Genomic DNA, 22,236 nt, shown 5'->3' on the forward strand with positions numbered 1-22,236 from the left:
AGAACGCATTTATTAGAATCAGTAATACCCCACTTTACAAGTCTATCTCTAGTCTTCAGTCTGTTGTGAAGGGCTAACCAAGCTATGAAAGAGCGCCTAGGTATGTGCAATTTGAACCAACCAAGGGAATGCCAGAATACATGAACTAAGTGAGTAGATATATCTTTATAAGTATCCTTCATGGCAAAAACACCTTTAGAATTAGGTCTCCAGATAATAATATCCTCATGTTGTGGACTAAGCTTAACAGAAGCAATCTTGAGGAAAACATCAGCAGTAAGTTGGGAAGTAGGAGCAGGAAAAGACCAATAATTTCCATCAATAAAATCAGACACCGTAGCATTTTCATTTGGAATGTATTGAGCAATAATATCAGGATCAATCCAATCAATTAGCTTTTCGTTTGGATGCCAATGATCCAAAAGGAATAAAGTTTGAGCACCATTACCTACAATATGGGCAATTTGGCCTTTGGCTATGTCTCTGTGATCCAATATTCTCCTCCAACACCAAGAGGAGTCTTGAGGAGTTTGTATCTTCCAAAAGTCTATATTCTTTATAAGGTTTTTATGAATCCAGTCAGTACAAACAGAGTGTCTGTCAGTAACTAAATCTCAAATATGTCTCAAATTGGAGGCAGTGTTAGAAATAGAAAGATCCTTAACCCCTAAACCCCCCTCCTCATAAGGTAAGCAAACAGTATCCCATTTTATGGGGTTATGTTTTTTCCCTAGGTAAGATCCAGGCCACAAAAACTTCTTGAATATGCTGGTTAACTCCTTGATAACTCTTTGGGGAAATACAAAACAAGAGAAGCAGAATTGGATCATACCAGTAAGAACAACTTTAATAAGCCTAAGTCTGCCAGGAAAAGCCAAATGCTTTGCCTTCTAAGTTTTAACCCTAGCCAACACTCTAGAGATAAGGGGGCACAGTCGGCATAAGATAGTTTTGTAGAGAGCAGAGGTAAACCCAGATATCTAATAGGAAGTTTATCTGAAGTACAATCAAGACAAGTAGTAATACCAGTAAGCACTGTGGAGTCCACTGCTGAAGCATACAGAGCGGTTTTTTCTTTGTTAACATCCAGATCAGAACAGCTACTGAAAGCATCCAAGTAATTTTTCACGGTAGTAGCAGCTGCCACAGAACCTTTAAAGAACACCAGAACATCATCAGCAATGCATAAATGTGTCAATTTAGTTAAGGAGCATCTTGGGTGAAAACCATAAGAGCCTTGAGCAACTTGCTGTTGAAGAAAACTATTAAATATCTCCATAACAATAACAAAGAGGTAAGGGGAGAGAGGGCAGCCCTGCCTCAAAACTCTAGTGGCACCAAAGAAACCATAAGGGGCTCCATTTATGATAATAGAGTATTTTGCAGAAGAAATACACAAGAAAATCCAATTAAGAAATTTTTCTGGAAACCCCATTTTCTTCATAGTGCTGATGACTGCCTTCCAATTAACAGTGTCATAGGCTTTTTTAAGATCAATTTTAAGAGAACATCTTGGAGTACCTGGTCTTCTATGATAATTTCTCACTACCTCATGTGCTACCATAATGTTATCTTGGATGGCTCTTCCAGAAACAAAGGCTGATTGATTAACACTAATTAAGTCTTGCAGAACTTTCTTCATTCTTAAGGAAATAATCTTTGTGATGCACTTGTAGATCACGTTGCAGCAAGCAATAGGTCTAAAATCAGAGACCTTTGAAGGATTATCACATTTGGCTACTAAGGTAATAAAGATGTTGTTAATCTCTTTTAAAATTCTAGATTTTGAGAAAAAAATGTGGATAGCAGCAACAAAATCATCTCCTACAATAGACCAACAAACTTTGAAAAAGTGACTTGAAAACCCATCAGGCCCAGGAGCTTTATTTGACCCTATAGAAGAAAGAGCTAAGACAATCTCATCTCTAGTAACATCAGTAGTTAAACTCTCAGCAGTGGCAGAGTTAACAATAGAAGGAAATTGTAAAGAATCAATACCACTAGTATCAGAGTTAAAAGCACCTTCCTCATCAAAAAGATTTGAGTATAGCTCAATGCATTCTTTAGCAATAGGAAGATCTTCATCTAACACTTCACCTGAAGAAGAAATGATAGATAAGATGTTGTTTCTTGATCTTCTTTCCTTCATGGAGTTAAAGAAAAAAAGAAGAATTTGAATCTCCAAGGTCCAGCCACATAACTCTAGATTTCTATTTTAACATGGATTCTTCATACTTAACCAAATAAGAGTACTTCTTAACAGCTACTCTTTCCTTAGAGGTCACATGAGGACAAAGAGGCCTTTCTTGCACTTGTAATTGAGCTTGCTGCATTTCCTTCTTAGCCTCCTGAACCTTAGCAGACATATACTGAAACCTTTCCTTCTTCCATTTTATAATAATTTGTTTCAGTCTTTTCAGTTTTGCTACTAGAACATACATAGGGTTACCTTGGATTTTGTGCTGCCAATTATTCTTTACTAATCTCAAGAAATCTGGTTCCTCGGTAATGAAATTATAAAATCTGAAAGGGGGAGGACCATGTTTTCTCTTTTCAAAAATAGTAGCAATACCTGGAGAGTGATCAGAAATGCCATTAGTAAGAAATTCAGCTTTAGAGTCTTCAAACTGGTTTATTCACTCCAAGTTAACAAGGATTCTGTCCAAGTTAGAAGCAATCCTCCCATCTCCTTGTTGTTCATTACACCAAGTGAATAAGCAACCTGAATAATGAAGATCAAACAAACAATAAGCTTGTATGCAATTTTGAAAGTCTACCATTTGACTAGAAGTGACAGCAGCACCCCCAACCTTCTCATCAGAGTAAAGAATGGAATTAAAGTCCCTCATTATCATCCAAGGTCTATTATTAAAATCATCAAACGCTTCTAATTCATTCCACAGAGAGAGTCTTTGTCTTGGATCATTGAAACCATAAACAAAAGTAAGTATGAAATTAAAATTTCTAGAAGTAGACACATCCAGAAATACAGATTGTGGAGAAGAATGTAAAACTGCAATGGTAACTTCTAGAGGATTCCAACCAATCCAGATTCTCCCTGAATTGTTATTAATGTAGTTATCCACAAAATGCCAGCCTTCTTGGATATTATTTCTAATCTGAACTTTATTAACTTCTTGAACATGAGTTTCAAGGATGCCCACAATGGACAATTTATTCTGTCTAATTAAGCTACCTACTTCTACCTGTTTGAGGGGATCATTTAGACCCCTCAAATTCCAAGCTGCTACTTTAAGCATTATTAGTAACAGGAATATGAGGCTTCTTAAGTCTACTGACCTTTTTTGGGTCAATAGCTCTAACCTGCAATCCCTAAGAAGAATGATTAGAAGAACTGGATTTACCAGGAAAATGAGCTCTAGCAGTACCACTAGAAAGAGAGTCCTCCTTAAAAGTAGGTATATGAGAATCATTAGTAGTACCATTACCACTACCAGTATTGGAAGTATGTGTAATATCCATTAACACCCTTGAAAAAGAACCGGGATCTAAAGCAGTAAAAGTATTATTAGTAGTTATAGGGCACTGAACTAGATTCTGATCAGAAATAAGGTTTTCATCATCACTTATATTAGCAACAGAAGTAGAGTCACTTTCATCTTCAATAGTAACATCATCCTCATCATTAGGTTCTCTATTCCTTTTTGATGCTTTAGACTGTTTTACTACCCAAACTTCCTTCACTTGAGTCTTTTGCTTTTCTGCAGAAGCTGCAGCAGCAACAGCTTTTTCTATTTTGTCTTTAACACATCCATTCAGAGTATGTCCAAATACATGGAAATGTGGACATTTTGGAGGTTTCCATGAATACTCTACGTCAACCAAAAATCTCTTAGTACCATCAATCACCACAGGAATTGTAGTAGGAAAATCGAAATTAACATCAACTTCCACACAAACACGAGCATAACTCATTCTAGTACAATGTAAAGTCTGGTTATCCATCATAATTGGTCTTCCTAAATAACTAGCAATTCTGCTTAAACCATCAGAGTCCCAAAAATGAAGAGGAACTTTTCGAAAATTCATCCAGATTGGAACCGATTTTAATTCAGCAATCTCACTCTCAATATCTGGATGCCATGGCTGTACCAAGAACAATTGATTGGAAATATACATGGATCCATGTTCTAAGGCAGTTGAACGTTCATCATCATTGAAATCAAATATAAACGCAAATTCACCATGAATGGTAAGAGAGAAACTACCTTTAGGTTTCCAAGCTCGCTCAGTGACTCTTTTAACCAAATTGTAAGCCAAACGCTTGCCAACAAAAACCCCCACTACCAGATTTTCACATCGTTTAATTTTACGTTCAAGCTCAACCCCTTTCACAGCCACCACTCTTTGACCATCAACCAATGAAGTAGGAACAAATTTCATAGTAGCCGCCGGAAAAGCATCTTTTCGACCTGGGAATAAAGAAGAAGATCAAGTTTTACCATCCACCGCTGGAGAAGAAATCAGAGAATCAACCAGAGGATTCTCACCAACACTTGAAACCTTAGCACTAAGAGAACCAGATTGATCTCCTAAAGAAAAGCCAGCTACCCCTGAGAGATGGATGATAGCGGCGGAAAAAGCGGCAGAGGAGAAACCTCCATACCACCAGACGGAGAGGAAGGCGGCAGAAACCCTAAGAACCAATCAAAAGGCACAAAAACACCACAAAGAAAATCGCACCACCACATTGTTTCTCTCTCCTCACGTGAATACTCTTTTTTTTTTTTTTGGATCGACGTTATTGCATACATGTCATGTAATGGAATAAGAGTTTCCTAACAGTAAAGGAATTTTATTTGTACTTCGAAAACAAAATACCAACAATAATGGAATTTTATTTTTTCTATGGACATTGCATGGTACACTTGCTAGTCAAGGGAATAAGTAAGCGTGTTGAAACTTGAATCTTGTAGCCCCTAGAATTTGTGGTCTTGCGTGCCTGCATGGGTCCGGAGAGTAGCTGGCTTGAGATAAATGTTTGTACTTTTTTGTGTATATATATAGTGATTGATTTTTGTCAAGGATCTAACAAAATCTCCATCTTTTTTTGTATTTTCTTCAACGAAGGCAATATTCTCGATTGCCCAATCAATATTCATTCTCTGCTTCAGCAATGGAGTCTTTGACCAGAAGAAGAACACAACTGGCGATCTTCTTGGCATTCCTGTTTCTCTTCTTCATTAGCTTAAACCTCTCACTTACCATAAATTCAGGTACGTTTTTATGTAATTAGTTCCATTTTCAGTAACTTCAATTTAAAATGCATGATTAGTGAAGACTTACACTGAGTATGTGTATGTAACACTTCATCTTGTACAACAATTTGCAGCTCCATATGATAGTCATTTGAGGAAGTTGCTAGCAAGACCACCGCGAACCGCAAACCGGCCTCCTACACCTATGTCAAATCCTAATAAACATTTTGAAGTTCCTCCAGGACCTCCTCCTCCACAAGATGATGGGACGAGGTGATGATAATGTCGACGGACGATGTTCTTTCTGATCTCATCACACACACAGATATGAAGTATGTTGACAGACCATGTGTCGAAGACCAAGAATAATACAACCCGGATGAGTATGAGAGTTGTGTAAACTGAAGTTATTGTTCCGAAGATTTTAACATGTAGAAGAAAATAATAATGGCGTGCTGCAATGAAATCACGCCATTATCATTTAGGAAAAGTTTAGTCAAACTTTAAAAATTCATAAAAGTAGGCTGACCGATCGTTTAATTATTATTTTCTTCAAGTTATTTGGGCATCGGAGGCCACTCCTTGGTCCCCACACGCCAATTACTGGGACCCAATCTTGGGAAAATTTGGTGATTTGGTTTGCGAAGTTGTTGTTTGGGTAGCGTGCTCATAGTTAAATGAACCGAAGGCTTTGGCTGGAACCTGGTTTGCTCATCTTGCAGATTTGCAAGCACACTTTGGCACCGCGTCTTAGCCTGCTCATGCATAAAGGATAGAACTCAAAAGAAATTTACCGAAGTGTATGATAAGTTCCTTATTCAAAAGCTCTGGCGATCTCTTCTAAGAACTAGTACAAACACTAATAGACGTTGTTTGGATAGCACATCAGAAGTAAATTTTCGACTTCTAAAAAGTTGAAAAGTCAGAAGTTAGTTTGGCTGTCAGATTTCAAAACAACTTTCAGAAATCAAAAAGTTAACTTTTTATGAAGCAAAATAATGTTGTTTCTGACTTCGACTTTTGAAGAAGCAGAAGTCAAAAGAAGATTTGTATACAAACGCGCTATAAAATGAGGACTAGTTGGATACCTTTGAGCTTCAAGTAATCGTTGAAGCCGTAAAAATTGTAGGAAACTTTTGTGTTTTACAATTCATTTGGCGGTTTCCTTTTGGGATAAATATATATCATTTTGACAAGACCACCATCTAACTCCTTTAAAATCCTAAGCTCATAAGGCTCCACGTTGAACGGTGATCCTCACCCACTCACAGAATTGCTCCATTTCATTTTTCCTCGAAGGAGAGAAAAAAGAGGAATTCCCACACAAATTTCGCCCAAAAAACATAAAACCAAAAAAAACACATACCAAACCCTAAGAACCAGTTTTCTGTTTCGCTCACAAAAAAAAAAAAAAAAACCTAAGAACAAACCCTACGATATGCTTTGTTCATGGGATAATGATGATACAAAAAAAAGAAAAACAACTAGCCAATATGTATGACAAAGAAAAGAACAAACCCTAGGATATGCTTTTCTTTTCTCGCTCTTTCTTCTGCTCAGTGCTCTTTGTTTTCTCTTTTCTTTAGCAGGTAAGAGTTTTGATCTGTTGGTTTCGTTATAGGTTTCACCCACAATAGGTACAGCTATGTTCTTCTCTACCCAATACATCGAATATAGACGATTGGTGTAGTTGTTAATGAATTGTACATGATTATTGTGCTTTCTCTTTTCAGGAGAAATCGAAGCCATGTAATTGTGATCTTCTATTCAATCTCGTTAATCCAGTTACCAAAAATAGGGTTCTTTTCTCTATCAATTGTTCATGCATTGGGGGGGGGGGGATGAGGATAGGGTTTTTCTCTCTACGGTCACCCTCTATTAACTTCCATCTTTTTTTTCAATTTCTTTTACACATTCAGATTTTCTTCGCTAACCTATTGATTTTTTGCAGCAGCGTTAAAAGGAGTTCACTTGCATGAAAAATTGTTGTGTATATTTTCCAATTTAAATCATATATTGAAACACATGATTATGCTGAAGTTTCTATTTGATACGTATGTTCATTTAATAGTAATTTTTTGGTTAATTTTGTTGTAATATGATCATTTGATTTGTTGAATGATCCATCTTTCCATTTGTATTTGTGTTGTCGCATACATACGGTGTGCATATTAATTTTGGTCGGATTTATGTAAGTAAAGTTATGAAGATCACATGGATTCTACACTCTGTTAGCCATACTGTTGCGAGTCTTTCTCAAGACTCTCAACTGAGCCAGTCTACAACAGCAACCGGTCTACAGCCGTGTAACTAGGACTTATAGTTAGCAAAACCTTGTTCTTTCCTTGTTACCGTCTATGTAGCATCTGTAACAGTTTCTGAAATAGTTCTGATGAACTATTAGTATAAATAAGAAACTCATCTCCACACTTTGGTGTGGAAGATATTCACCAAAAATAGTGTTCTAAGTTGGTATCAGCTTGTCGATCCAACGCTTCCGCAAAAACACAAAAAAAAAAAAAAACCTAAAACACCACTAATGGCTACAACATCTAGCCTTCGACAAATCCAGATTCATCACCTGGTAACTCTCAAACACACAGAAACCAATCATCTCCTTTGGAAGCCACAGTTCAAACCTATCCTAAAGGGATATGGTCTCACGGGTTTTATTGATGGAACCAAGGTAAATCCTGCTAGAACCCTACCTGATAGTGATGATATCAACCCAGATTTTACAGAACATGAGGCATGTGATTCACTGTTGGTTGGATGGCTAAACTCCACTCTTACACCTGAAGTGCTCGCTGAAGTTGGTGGACTGGATACGGCAAAGCAAGTCTGGGATAAGCTAGAAAGCTATTTTACACCAAAAACCCTTGCACATCAGGTGAATCTGAAAAGGCAACTTCATTCACTACAGAAAGGTAACAAAACCCTTAAACAATTTTTGCAAGAAGCTGAGAGTTTATTTGAGCAGCTTACTGCATATGGATGCACGGTTTCAGATGATGAGAAGAAACAGGTCATTAGTAATGGTCTAAACCAAGCTTATGACTCAATTATAACATCGTTGAGCATTGCTGAAAATATGTCTATAGATAGCATTTATACTCATTTACTAACCTTTGATATGCGGTTAGAACAATAGTTATAGTCTTTGCAGCAACCTTTGGCTAATGTAGTTGTTGCGAGTAGCAAGCCTGATCAGAGGCGTTTCAACAATCATGGGAATCAATATCCAAACAACAATAATCATAACAACAGGAGGAACAACAACAATAATCCAAGAAACAACAACAATTCTCAGCAGCAACAAAGAGGAAATCAGGGAGATCAAGTCTGTCAAATTTGTAAGAAGAGGAATCACACGGAAAATCGGTGCTGGTTTCGATACGAGAAAAGCAATGGCAATCAATGTCATCCTGCAGCTTACATAGCATTACCAGGTGGACAGAATGATAATGGTTGGGTAACGGACACGGGATCTACTCACCATCTTACTGCAGATTTGAGGAATCTCACTATTCCCCATGAGTATGATGGTACTGAACAAGTACACATTGGTAATGGTAATGCACTCAACATTTCCAATGTTGGTAATGCCTCATTCCTTTATAAGTCAAGATCTTTTGTTTTGAACAACATTTATCATGTTCCGCAAATAAAAACAAACTTGCTGTCAGTTACTCAATTCTGCAAGGACAATGATGTATTTTTTGAATTTCACACATCTTACTTTGTTGTAAAGGACAAGCAAACGGGGGAAACACTGCTGTGAGGGCTGAATAGGAATGGTCTCTACGTCTTTTCGGGAATAGACATGCTAGCACCTTCAATAAAGCCGCAAGCTCATGTCTCTTCTACTCTACCACTGTGGCACCAACGTTTGGGTCATCCAATGTTGCGTACGGTCTCCAAAATTTGTCATCAAAATTCCAGTCTTAAGTAATAGCTTTGATTTCTGTCACTCCTGTCATGTTAGTAAAAGCAGGAAACTACCTTTCTCTCTTAGCGAAACTGTTTATGACAAGCCGTTAAGCTTGATAGTCTCTGATATTTGGGTTTCAGCCCAGCTGTCTAGACTTGGTTTTCGTTATTATATTCTTTTTATGTATGTTTATTCACATTTTACATGGATTTATCCTCTTGTCCAATGTTCTGATGCATTACATACATTCGTTCTCTTCCGTAAACAAATTGAAAATCTTACACATCATAAAATTAAGGTTTTTCAATCTGATAATGCACTTGAATACAAAAAATTCACATCTTATCTGAATGACTCTGGAATCCAACATAGGTTTTCTTTCCCACATACATCACCTCAGAATGGAATTGCAGAACATCGTATTCGCCATGTAACTGAGTCTGGTTTGGCTCTTTTGTTTCATGCACACATGCCACAGTCCTTTTGGGCTGATGCATTCTCTACAGCTTGCTATCTCATTAACAGGCTCCCTAAATCCAAATCTGAGACAACAACTCCTCTTGAACTCCTATTTAATAAGCAACCAGATTACACTTTTTTAAGAGTTTTTGGCTGCTTAGCCTATCCCTGTCTTCGCCAATACAATAAACATAAACTAGATCCACGATCTCTTCCGTGTGTTTTTATAGGCTATAGCAGTGCTCACAAGGGTTACATGTGTTTGCATCGTGAAACAAACAGAATCTATATTAGTCATCATGTTCGTTTTGAAGAGAGATCATTCCCTTTCATGCCTATTCCGCAGCAGCTGACGTCGTCTTGTTAAGGTATAAAACCCTCTTGTACTAGTGTACTGTTTTCTCATCCGTTTAGAAAAACAAGTATCTCAGCTGCTCAAGAAACTGGTACTCTGCAATCACCTCTTCATAGTGATTCGCCAGCTCAATCATCACCAGCGCTGTCGACTGATTCTGCATCACCAACAGTTCCAGGATCTCCGGTGTCTACAACGCAGATTATGGACACACTCAGTGTTTCTCAGGCAGTTCTTCCACAGACTTCAATCTGCAGATACAGCACGATGTTCAGCAGGAAGTTGAACAGCCAATTCAGCAAGTTGCAGTCACTCATCCCATGGTTACAAGGGCTAAGGCAGGTATCTCAAAACCCATTCAAAAATTGTTCTTGACAGCAACAAAGCATCCTCTTCCTGAGTCTGATTACATGGAGCCAACATGTTTTTCTGCTGCGAACAAAGATCCAAAGTGGAGGGGACCGATGGATGATCAGATCAATGCTCTTATTCAAAATGGTATGTACTCGTTGGTTAAGTATGATCCTGGCATGAATGTGGTTGGGTTGAAATGGGTATTCCGTGTTAAGCAAAATCCAGATGGGAGTATCGAGCGACGCAAAGCTCGTTTGGTGGCGAAAGGCTTCAATCAACAGGAAGGTGTTGATTTCGGTGAAACTTTCAGTCATGTCGTCAAACCATGTACTATTCGACTTGTATTATCACTTGCTGTGATGAATCAGTGGCAGCTGAAACAATTGGATGTTGAGAATTCCTTTTTACATGGCCATTTGGAAGAAGATGTCTTCATGAAGCAACCGCCGGGATATGTAGACCCAAATTTTCCCAATCATGTTTGTAAGCTTCACAAGTCGCTTTACGGACTTAAACAAGCTCCCCGAGCTTGGTTTTCGAAACTCAACAGTCACTTGTTGCATCTTGGGTTTAAAGCCTCCATTGCTGACAGTTCCTTGTTTGTACTGCTGTATGATTCTTACATTATATATGTCTTGGTGTATGTCGATGATATAATAGTCACAGGGTCGGATCCAGCTATGATTACCAAGCTCATTGCATATCTTGGTAAAGCCTTTGCTATAAAAGACATGGGTGATTTGTCTTTCTTTTGGGGTGTCGAAGTTCTCAGGCAAGGATCAGATATTTTTTTAACTCAGCGCAAATATGTCACTGATCTTCTACGACGAACCAAGTTGGATGGCGTTAAACCGGTCACTACACCATTAGCTTCAAATGTCAAGATTCAGAAACTTGGCTCAGAAAAGTTTGCAGACCCAACATTGTATCGTAGTGTTGTTGGTGCACTTCAATATTTACATCTGACGCGGCCATACATTTCAGTGGCAGTTAATAAAGTGTGTCAATACATGCATGAGCCGTTTGTGGAGCATTGGGAGCTGGTGAAGAGGATCATTCGTTATCTGAAGCATACCGTCGACTATGGTTTACATCTAAAATCATATAGGGACTTCTCATTACATGCATACTCTGATGTGGACTGGGCTGGCAGCCTAGATGATCGCAGGTCTACAAGTGGATATTGTGTATACTTTGGTGGGAACTTAATTTCTTGGAGTGCCAGAAAACAGAAGACTGTCTCTAAGTCTAGCACGGAAGCTGAGTATAGGGGAGTTGCGATTGCTACCTCTGAGGTAATTTGGATTCAGTCGTTACTTAAGGAACTTGGTATTGCTACAACAACTTCAACGCTGTGGTGTGATAATCTTGGTGCGACGTATCTCACTGCAAACCCTGTTTTCCATGCACGTACTAAACACATAGAGATCGACTATCATTTTGTGCGAGAAAGGGTAGCTGACAAGAAGTTACAGGTGCGGTTCATATGTTCTAAAGACCAACTGGCTGATATATTTACGAAGGGGCTCTCTTCTCCAAGGTTTCACTACATTCGGAACAAGTTGCACATTCGTCAACTCCAATACAACTTGAGGGGAGGTGTTAGCCATACTGTTGCGAGTCTTTCTCAAGACTCTCAACTGAGCCAGTCTACAACAGCAACCGGTCTACAGCCGTGTAACTAGGACTTATAGTTAGCAAAACCTTGTTCTTTGTTTGTTACCGTCTACGTAGCATCTGTAACAGTTTCTGAAATAGTTCTGATGAACTATTAGTATAAATAAGAAACTCATCTCCACACTTTTGTGTGGAAGATATTCACCAAAAATAGTGTTCTAAGTCACTCTATGTATGCGACCCATCTTACAGCTGACATAAAACGTCAGTGGTAGTATTCATATATATTTCTTCTCAGTCGGATTCTTTTATTTGACTTAGTTGAGATTAAAATCTTTTACTCAGATTTTTTAGTTTTTTATGCATGGGTACTTTGGAAGTAATTTGAGACTATTGCAGGTGGATATTCTTTGTACATTCTTCTCATATGCATGAGTATTTTAAAATTATTGGATAAATCAATGGATTGAAATAAGTAATTAGAGACTATTGCAGGTGGGGATTCAAAGAGTATTCACCAGCAATTCAAAAACCATGGGAAATGAAGAACCAATAGAATCAGCAAGACATCATATACAGGGAGTTACCGGTTCTTCATTGTCACTTACCTGTAGCCATATTGTTTTTTAATCTATTTCTTCATTGTCTTCTTTTCTCCCATGGATTTTTAGCGTTATTAGGGTTTCTAAATAAATATATTCAGTATCGGGATTAAATAAGACTTTAGTATGTCCCTTATGGGGCTTCAGTGCTGATATATATGCAGGAGCAGGTGTCGTTGGATTGACATTTGTAGTTCCTAAGAAATGCAGGCAAGAAACTTCAGTAAATCTATTTTTTTAAATCAAACTTCAGTAAGTCCAAAGTCTCCAACAATAATGTAACTTAAATAATCAGAATTATCAATGTTCCCGGGTGTGTTATATGCAATGAATTGCAGGCCAAACAGCAGAACCACAAAATTTTCTAACAGAAAATATACCATTTCTTTAAATGAAAGATAGGGTTCTAGAGAAAATATACCAAAGCGACGAAGAACACCAAAAACCAGACTCTTCTTCAATCATCATGAATGGCGGACGGTGATCCTCATATGGGGTAACTTTTTCCTCTCTATTTTTGTTTTTCTGTTACGTTTTCTTTCTTATGTTTTATTAAAAAAAAATGTGTTCTTTTTGATCATTGGAAGCACAAACATCTCCATTGAACATACTATGAAAATAGACATTTTCTTACTGTTGGAGTAAGTTTTCGCTCTATCAACTCCATACTGTCATTTCTTAATTGTGTATGCTACTCATGGGTGTTCGTGAGGACGTTTTCATTTTCCTCAGTTGAGCTTAGCATCTATTATCGGCTCACTATTTACAATTTTTACAGGTAAGCATGTCATTTCAACGGTTTGATGTATCACACTAAGTCTTGAAGTTTTGGTCAGGTTAATCTCGCTCCTTTAGACCATGCGGTGTTTATTGTTTTACTTTATGGGAATGCAATTGTTACACACATTTTAGAGATAACATCATGGAGTCTCCGACCAAGGTTTAGTGTAGCACACCTTTTAGTTCCTTGGGCGAGGCGAAGCCGAGCTATACCTACTTAAATATCGTTTATCTTTTTTTCTGACCATGCTATTAACACAAAACTCTGCAATGGACAAGGATAAGATAAGAACTTGATAGACAATGTCTCAATCCTGAAATTGAATATATTTTTGTTTTTGGTCGGCATTGAATCTAGAGGGAATGGTACTATATAGCTGGAACGGTACTATCACAGAGGGTCTATTTAAATGTTTTACATCCAAGTTTCTTAAGATTTTAATTTGTATGAACCTCAAGATCTTAATTTGTTGGAAAAGGTGTTGGCAGATTCTGCTGGCAAGCAACGTTTCGAGAGCTAAATCCAATTGTCACGGTCTCTCTATTCTCCAGTAAAGACCAAGTACATGAGGAATTTAATGTCCACACTAATGTATATATGCTTAATTCATTCAAGGAATTATAAGCTTCACCTCTTCTGTACATAAGTTTCAGTTGGTTCAAATATAGACGTTATACATTTACTGCAAACTTCGAACATGACTCATTTCTTAAAATAGCCATGAAATTTTCGAACTTTACGTACTAAAATTATGAGATTATGTCGTTTCACTCTACAGTTGACTCAGAAATTTGAATGGTCTATGTTCTAAATGTGGTGGTAGGCTTATGTTTTTCTTATGTTGTGACTTATAGGTGCCTGATATTGTTGGTGGTGCTGTTGCTGGAGACAGTGTAGCTCTTCATTGTAGTTTATACTCTTATCTATGTGAAGACAAGGTCACTTTGATCTTCGTGCATATGAGAAGAATATACAAAGACCCATGGTTGATTTTTACTTTATATGTACGTGTCTGCAATTAGAACTAGAGACAACATATACTATCAGTCTTGGCACAATACTTAATCTATGTACTTTTAGGGAAATTAAACTTATACTCCCTCCGTTCTTTTTTAATAGGCCAGTTTTGTCTTTAGTGAAATTTAAGGAAATTAAGAGAATTAATCATTGAAAGTAATTCTCATGACACTTGTCAATAAAAGAAGTGAAGTGAAATGGTCCCCATGACACTTGTTAGCAAAAGAAGTAAAGTGAAGTGGTCCACATGACACTTGTCATCAAAAGAAGTTAAGAGAAAAGTGGTCCCAAAAAATAAAATAACATTTGACTTTCCCAATTAGGAAACTGGCCTATTTTTTTGAAACTTTTATTTATAGAAACTGGCCTATTAAAAAAGAACAGAGGGAGTAGTTCTTATTATATGAATTTCTGATAGCAGTATATGAATTCATGGTCCAAATAATTTTCAGAAACTTGAATAGGAAAGCAATATTTAAATTTTTCAAATTGTCTGAAAGATCGGTTGCTATTTCTCAAATTATCTGAAAGTTCACCTGTATTGAAATGTTTTTTCGTTTTTATTCATATTGTTCTTCTCAAATCGGGCAAGGCGAAGAGTTAATTGAAGAATTCTGGACTGGGGCGAAGCCGAGCTTTACCAAATTAAATGGGAACTTGGACGAAGCCGAGCTTTACCAAACCATATCGGGACTGGGGCGAGGCGAAGCCGAGCTTTACGAAATCATATCGTGACTTGGGCGAGGCGAAGCCGAGCTTTACTAAATCAAATTGGGACTGGGGCGAGGCGAAGCCGAGCTTTACCAAATCATATCGGGACTGGGGCGAGGCGAAGCCGAGCTTTATCAAATCAAATGGGGACTTGGGCGAAGCCGAGCTTTACCAAATAAAAAATATGGTTCAAAGAAAGAGGCATTGATGCATTGTATTTGTAGTTGTAGATTGAATTGGTGAACCAAGTTTGAGAAGCTGCCGGGATGTAGTTTGGGCACAAAATCTAGTTTTTGTTAGTTATCGTACCAAAATACACTTATACAACGCTAATGAACCCAAAACTCTACAGATCTCCATTCTCCGAGGATAATCCCCTCATCTTTCTGCGTGCCATGAAGATTTTCAAATATATCTTATGGTAAATCGGCCTTGAAAGGACAAGTCCAATTGTTATGACCGAGATAGACAGACAAACAGTTGCGGCGCGCGGTTAGAGATCGGCTGAGCGGCTAAGTCATATTGGCCAGCAAAGACGACTGCCAAATGTGAGGGTCAGATTAGTATTTTATTCTGTGAGGAAAACTTTTAGGGTTTTACTAATTGCATAAGTTCATTTCTTCATTTCTATTCCTCCTCTAAACCATGGCGGCAAAAGATTACTACGGCAGACACAGTAACCCTAGATTTGGATGATCTAGACTGTGAACTCTCCGAGGTTCTTTGGCTTTTTAAGCGATCTTACATCTTCTTCTCGCTATGTTGGGATGCAAAGAGCTTGCTGTATCGTCTGAGGATGACTTTGAAAGATCAAATGAACCGCACCAGATTTTCATGGATGTTTTCTATGGAAGAAACGTTGCAGGAGATGCTTGCAGCATTACAGGACCGAGTGATGGTGATTCTGGTTGTTTTGTGACCAGAAATATTGCTGGATTTGGATTCGGTCCCCTAAACTACAGTGTCTGTATCTCACGGTATTATCTCGATACTTCTACTAAACGAATGAAGCGGTCAGACGGCGGCGTGCTTTCTGCTCCGGCAAATGAATCCTCCAATGGTGATTTACCTATAACAGTTCAAGGTCGTGCTCGTGATGGGAATGCCTCTCAAAGTAAGTGTCACAATCGAGTTACTAGAAGTAGTACAATCACATATCCCGTCCATGAAAAATCTCATCATGAATCCACTTCTTTTGCTTCAGATGCAATTGCAGCCACTGTGTCGTCATCGAATAACTCTTTGACGGATCTATATTCTCGTCTACGTGACAATGTAAACTATTTACTTAAGGCAGCAGGTTGGTCAGTTGAGAAGAAGAAGGTAGGCAAAAAGTCTTCTGTGCATACATCTTATAAGTCTCCCACTGGGGAAATCTTTACTGCATTTTACAAAATTTGGGACTTATTTGGTGATAGTATGTTTGCTGGTAATTACAAAATGATACGGCAAGAAGACGGCAAACAATGGATTAATATTAAAGAGTTTGGCTCTGACCTATCAGAAGCACTGATAGACTTTGAGAAAGAGGATTGCAGTCAAATGGAACCTTCGTATGCGTTGGTTCGCAAATGGAGTCTTCTGGATCCTTTTGTTACAGTGGTGATGATTAAAAAACAGATTCTTACCCTAAGAAAGGGAATGCCAGTCAAAGTGGCCACAACTGTGGTGTCAGATTTGGCTAAGGGGATTGAGGCTGTGCCCACTCAGCAAGATAGCAGGTTAAGTTTGGCATTGGAGTTGGGGCAATCAAACTCGAAGGATCTGAAGGAAACTCAGGGTAATGAGAAAGCACCGGATATTTTCACACTTGCTGATGCAATTCCTTAATTTGAAAATGCGCGAAAGAAGTTTGAACAATCCGGCTGCAGTGGCACTGCAGCTTCAAGCTTTAAGATGGACCTCCTAACATCTGGAACAACAGTGACTTGGCTGACAAAGAAGAGGCGGAGAAGGAACTTCTGATGCTCAACTGTGAAAAACTAAAAAAAAAAAAAGAATAAAAAGTTGTTCGTCTGTCAGATTTTCTGAGCACCAATTAGCAGTGGTTTTTAGTGTTTTCGTAGTCAATTGCTCTTTCATCTCAGTTCTCAAGTAAGGATATTCCTGTTATTAGTTGTTACTGATTAGTTTACCAGTAAGTAAGAATATTCTTGTTATCACTATCGAATTTCCTTTTCGCGTGTACACTCATTGCATCAATGAGAAATGGAAGAAATACCTCGTGGATAATGAGTATCCAACTTGGACGGATATCCAGTTTCTGACAACTTATGTATATTGGTCTTGGCATTTTGAAGGAAAATCATTTTATTTTCTAGTTTCTAAGCATATATACTTAGTATCTGTACTGAAAAGTCCAGGAATAACTATAGTGGCTGTTTTTTGGCCTCCCTACAAAGCTTACAAGTGAGGTAGAAATCCTACAGTGCTTACGCTAATAAGTATTACCGAGTCCTAGGTTGGATCCAGGGTTTGAAAACAGTCAAAACACCTTTTCATAATTGCTTTAACGAGTCCTGGTCATGTTTTCTAATTGAATGTGTTTCTGGCAACAAGCGTCTCATTTTGGTTGCACCTAGTATTTTCAAAAATGGCTTTAGGGAAATGCCAAGGGAACAAAAATGGGGTTTAGTTACTTTAGGGAAACTGGATAAAATGACAACATAAAGATGCACTTGATGCAACCAAAACCAATAGCTCTGAATTGATCAAAAACTATACATTATTCTCAGAGTTACAACATAAAAGAATCAATCACACCCTCGCTGAGACAAATCTTTCGCTTTCATACTCATCGATTTGTAAAAGTGGCTACAAAAGAATATTGTACAAAAACATCAAACACACCTAATCTAAAAGAAGCTATTTCGCTAAAATGTTTCACAGCATACAAATAACAACATTTTTCACGAGCCTGGTGGGCTGCATAGATTCTTCACGTCACCTGGTATGAGGATTAGCAAGGAATGATTGCACCAGTGAGAGGCTTTTAGCCTTTTGCCTCTTGTATTCATCGTAACGCAAAAAGAAGTACCCAAGATAATCGAAATCGATTGGAGACATCTTAGCCTGCTCATGCATGAAAAATAGAACTCAAAAGATTGAAATACATCTAGATACCAAATGAAATAGAGAGAGATGTTATTTGAATTATCCGATTATTTAAAGGGAGAAGTTGGGATATAAATAACCTGGATTAATGCCCATAGCGCCCAATACAAGTGCGACGCTAACTTGTAAGAATCTGTCTCGACATATAGAGCTTCAAGATCTTTATCAGACACCTGAATAACCACAACAAAAAAAAAACATGCTTAAAATAGTCGTCGCTGCATATTCCTCTGCCATATATTCAAAGAAGCACAAGGACACTACATTTTCCAGGTTTAAGGTTTCAGAATCCAAATCTAGACATGTCAGGTTATCCGCACAATGACTCTTTTAGTACAGTTCAAAAGAAACTACAAAATGTATGATTAGTTACTCAAAAGCTCTGACGATCTCCTCTCAAAATAAGTATAAACACTACAACGAGGACTACTAAGATACCAAAATATTTTGCATACCTCTTGTGGTACGTCAGGCTTCAAATAATGCCTAAAGAAATGATACTGTGCATCCTTATTGGGGTACCTACATCAAAACCACATAAGCAACAATTAAGCACATTTTTTCAGAATTCCACTTAGAGTGAAGAGGAACTGATGTAATAAGAAAACTTACAAGCTATAGTCACAATCAAAGCCTGCATATTCATTGAAGTGGTTTCCAATATCATAGCCTCTGTAGCTGTACGACCCGTACTCGAAATCAATGAAATAAAGCTTTTCTAGACGTCCAACAAAAATGGTTGCAGAAACGTAAATGTTAGTATCAGCTTATTAGGTAAACCAGATATCATACCAAAAACATACATTGTTAACTATCATGCTTTGTTCACTTCTCCCTTCTTCTTTTTTAAGCAAACTTCTCCTTGTTGGTTGATGTAGAACGTATATATTGTTCTTTCATCTTTTGTGCTAGAGTAATATAACTACCCATTCATCTATGGTAACCCATTCATCTACCCAGACAAGTTTACAGCGACTAACCTCAATAATGTCATAATCAGAAAATAGAGCTTATACGAGTCGTATCGAAGAGTATATTTACCCGATTCATATGCTATCTTACTCATCATAGAGTCGGAAATTTATATAAGCCTTTTTTTTTACTTTTAGCCAGATTATTAAGATTAGGAGTGCAGTCGTATCACAAGTCTCAGTTATCAAGTCATGGACTGATCTTAAAAACAGGCTAGGATTTAACGTGTTCAATGGGAGAGCAGCCATCACAAAATAGCTACACCAAGTCTAAGAGAGAGCATCGACTAATGGGCATTTTATGGTTCTTCAACCATTTTCATTGACCACTCAACAATAAAGAGATGGAGGAAACAACCCCAAACAATAATCATAAGAAAAATGCATACCCCTTAACTGCAAATTTAAAAAATAGTAAGAGCATAAGATTACCTTCATCATCATTGAGCATCAAATTTCCAGAAAGCAAATCATTGTGAGAATAAACCACTGGAGCATTAAGGAGGTCTGTTAGATGCTGTTAGAGGACAAAATTAAGTTTGAATCAACTCGTGCTTTTGCGTGTGAAAACCACATTATGAACACAGAGATAAACTTACACCAAAGATATATCAGCTTTGAAGTTTGAACTAGTGACATCACACTGTACACTAGAATATCTAAGCATTCTTCATTATGTTTATTTCAAGAAATGAATATCGCAGGGATGACATGAAGGTAACAAACAAGTGAAACTCATCAATTGGAAAAACTACCTTCAGCTCATTAACAGCATGACGAACTTCTTCAAACGATATTGTCTCATACCTTCTCTGCTTTTCATGTTCATCAAACTTAAGACCAGATGCTGCAACAGAAAGAAACTATTCCAGTGAATTTTGGAGGTCCAAGAATATTTGTTTGCATTGAGGAGAGAATAAATGTGAAAATCCAACATTATATGCCTAGTTAAGGGCGAACCTCTTTCAAGGAACTTGAAGATATCGTTCCACAATTGTGGCTCTTTAGAACCTGGTATCTCCACCTGATGAAATTTACTGAGTTGGCGTGCAATTTCAGCAGCCAGATTTGGCTTTTTCATGTCTGTCCCAAAGAAAGAAAAATATTAGACAGGTTACAGAAATCTAGATGAAAGACTCAATGGAAATCTTCATGTCATTTTTTGTACAAAAAGACTCCTCCCTCTTTGACAATGAGGTAAATTCTGAATCGTCGCATTACTATGCATCAACGCTAGGCTAATCTTGAGGGTCTTATCTAATTACTCAAGTGCAGATAAATAAGTAAGCTTCCCACATCCTCACACTACTATGTTTTAAATCCAGCTCCTTCTAATAATTTTCGTTACAATGGTGCGTAAATGAAACCCATTACCCCGGAAGGACCGGGACTCAGGACTCAGGAGTAACGAGGGCATCAAAAGTACTCTCACCTGGACCCTAGAGGCAAACCATCGAGGTGTAAACCTCCACTACTGTTTAGAAAGTTGAATTAAAAACTTAATCACTAAAAATTAGAATATCGCAACCCTGTGATCATGAAGGTCGTCTATGGGTGTCAAATAAAGTTTTTATATGAATCTCAAGATTACAACATCTGGCTTTTGGCCTAACCTGATGGTTCAAGCGTACGTGCGTTGATGAAAGATTGCACCATGCCATTCCCAAATACTCCAAACAACTCAGCACCAAATCCAGCTACTGAGAGATATCTGATGGACTGGAAAAAAATAGGCTGTGAGTAACTTACCACTTCAAAGCATGTTAGTTAGCAACAACAACAAAAAACTGAACCACCAAATATATGAAACTAACAATGTCAACATTCCCATATTGACTGCCTCCTAAAATATGCTCTCTATACAAATTGATACAACATAACGCCAACCTGTAATACTCCATCAAAAAATTCAATCAACTAACAAGAAAAATCGATTACTCACCAGAAGCTCCCGTTGTCGGTCAATCACATATTCAGTATTTGGTCCATACAATCTAACAGTCATGAAAACAGTATTCCCATCTTCTTCTCTCACCGTAACCTTCAACACTACAGAAACAGATAAAAAATTACATGAATTCAATTACATTTTCACCTCAAATCATTGAGAAACCTACATCTTTAAATATAACAATAAGAATAAGAATACTCACATAGATTAGTTATGCCCCCAGAAACAGTCTCCACTGAAAAACGAGAATCCTCCAAATTTGACCATTTCTTAAACAGATCCTTGCACAATTTTCTACACACAAAACCAAAACCAAACCAACATTCATTCTCAGAACTCCAAATCTCTATCATATCAATCCAAAATCAAACTCAACATATATGTTAAAACATACTTAATCAAAAGAGACGAAAAAATATTGAAACTGAATCAGAATCCGGAAACAAAAATTAAAAAACAAGATACAAACGAAATTGATAGATTCATTGATTGAATTTTACCACATACATGATTTGAGGAATCATATCAGGGAGAGGAAGAGAGATCTCAATAGTAATAGAAGATGAAGGATTATTAGAATTACTAGATTCTCGAGCTTCTTCTGCAACTTCGATGGCGTTCCAGATGTTTTGAGCTCCCATGGCAATTCTTGTTCTTGTTGTAAGAAGAAAAGTAGAAGAAGGAATTTTCTTTAGCGGTTGTTTATTTTCCTTTTTTCGATTATGAAATGAAATATAGATATTTTTGGAATTGGACTTTCCTATCCTTGTTTCGTTGGAGGAATCACAAACATGTCTTTTTCAGATTACGGTTATTGGGATCCCGTGCACGTTACAAGATTCCGGTTGGAATCCGAGATTCAGACTTTTGGAGCCAGGAGCTGTTTGGTTGGAGCTTTGAAATCATTTTTTCTTTTTTTTGAACGTTAATAACGGGAAAACGAAAGAACACGCGTTGGTGGTGGGGCGGTGGGAAGTTTTTTTTATTTCCGGCTTTTACAAAACTTCATTTTATAAATCGGAAAAAAACGAAAATGATATAATCGTGTTTGTATTTTATTATTGGCCGTGAAATGGGGGTCACCGGAACAAAGTTGTGTGAGTGTGACAATTAGTTCAAGAAAGTCGGTTGTACCGAATTTTTATACGAAATTA

The 22,236-nt window shown here is 37.6% G+C and overlaps 3 protein-coding genes and 1 long non-coding RNA gene across 4 annotated transcripts; 2 read left to right on the plus strand and 2 right to left on the minus strand.

Moving 5' to 3' along the window:
- Nucleotides 1–3,333: 3,333 nt before the first annotated feature.
- Nucleotides 3,334–4,404, minus strand: LOC113340872. Its single transcript, XM_026585924.1, has one exon. The coding sequence runs from the start codon at nucleotides 4,402–4,404 to the stop codon at nucleotides 3,334–3,336; it is 1,071 nt and encodes a 356-aa protein (XP_026441709.1).
- Nucleotides 4,405–4,987: 583 nt separating this feature from the next.
- On the plus strand, nucleotides 4,988–6,415 carry LOC113340809. Its single transcript, XR_003355653.1, has 2 exons — nucleotides 4,988–5,237; nucleotides 5,354–6,415. It is a non-coding gene; the product is annotated as an uncharacterized LOC113340809 (long non-coding RNA).
- A 9,286-nt stretch (nucleotides 6,416–15,701) lies between these two features.
- Nucleotides 15,702–17,208, plus strand: LOC113340820. Its single transcript, XM_026585884.1, has 2 exons — nucleotides 15,702–16,160; nucleotides 16,251–17,208. Exons 1-2 carry the CDS (start codon nucleotides 15,806–15,808, stop codon nucleotides 16,874–16,876), a joined length of 981 nt encoding a protein of 326 aa, XP_026441669.1. The 5' UTR covers nucleotides 15,702–15,805; the 3' UTR covers nucleotides 16,877–17,208.
- A 520-nt stretch (nucleotides 17,209–17,728) lies between these two features.
- On the minus strand, nucleotides 17,729–21,923 carry LOC113340822 (probable ethanolamine kinase). The gene is made up of 11 exons (XM_026585885.1): nucleotides 21,590–21,923; nucleotides 21,285–21,376; nucleotides 21,074–21,180; nucleotides 20,745–20,850; nucleotides 20,092–20,214; nucleotides 19,887–19,978; nucleotides 19,564–19,648; nucleotides 18,773–18,878; nucleotides 18,616–18,682; nucleotides 18,241–18,333; nucleotides 17,729–18,118 (listed from the first exon to the last, which is right to left on the minus strand). Exons 1-11 carry the CDS (start codon nucleotides 21,721–21,723, stop codon nucleotides 17,990–17,992), a joined length of 1,134 nt encoding a protein of 377 aa, XP_026441670.1. The 5' UTR covers nucleotides 21,724–21,923; the 3' UTR covers nucleotides 17,729–17,989.
- Nucleotides 21,924–22,236: the final 313 nt, after the last annotated feature.

Source organism: Papaver somniferum, unplaced genomic scaffold (genome assembly GCF_003573695.1).
Source record: "Papaver somniferum cultivar HN1 unplaced genomic scaffold, ASM357369v1 unplaced-scaffold_24, whole genome shotgun sequence".
In the NCBI taxonomy this organism is placed as follows: Eukaryota; Viridiplantae; Streptophyta; class Magnoliopsida; order Ranunculales; family Papaveraceae; genus Papaver; species Papaver somniferum.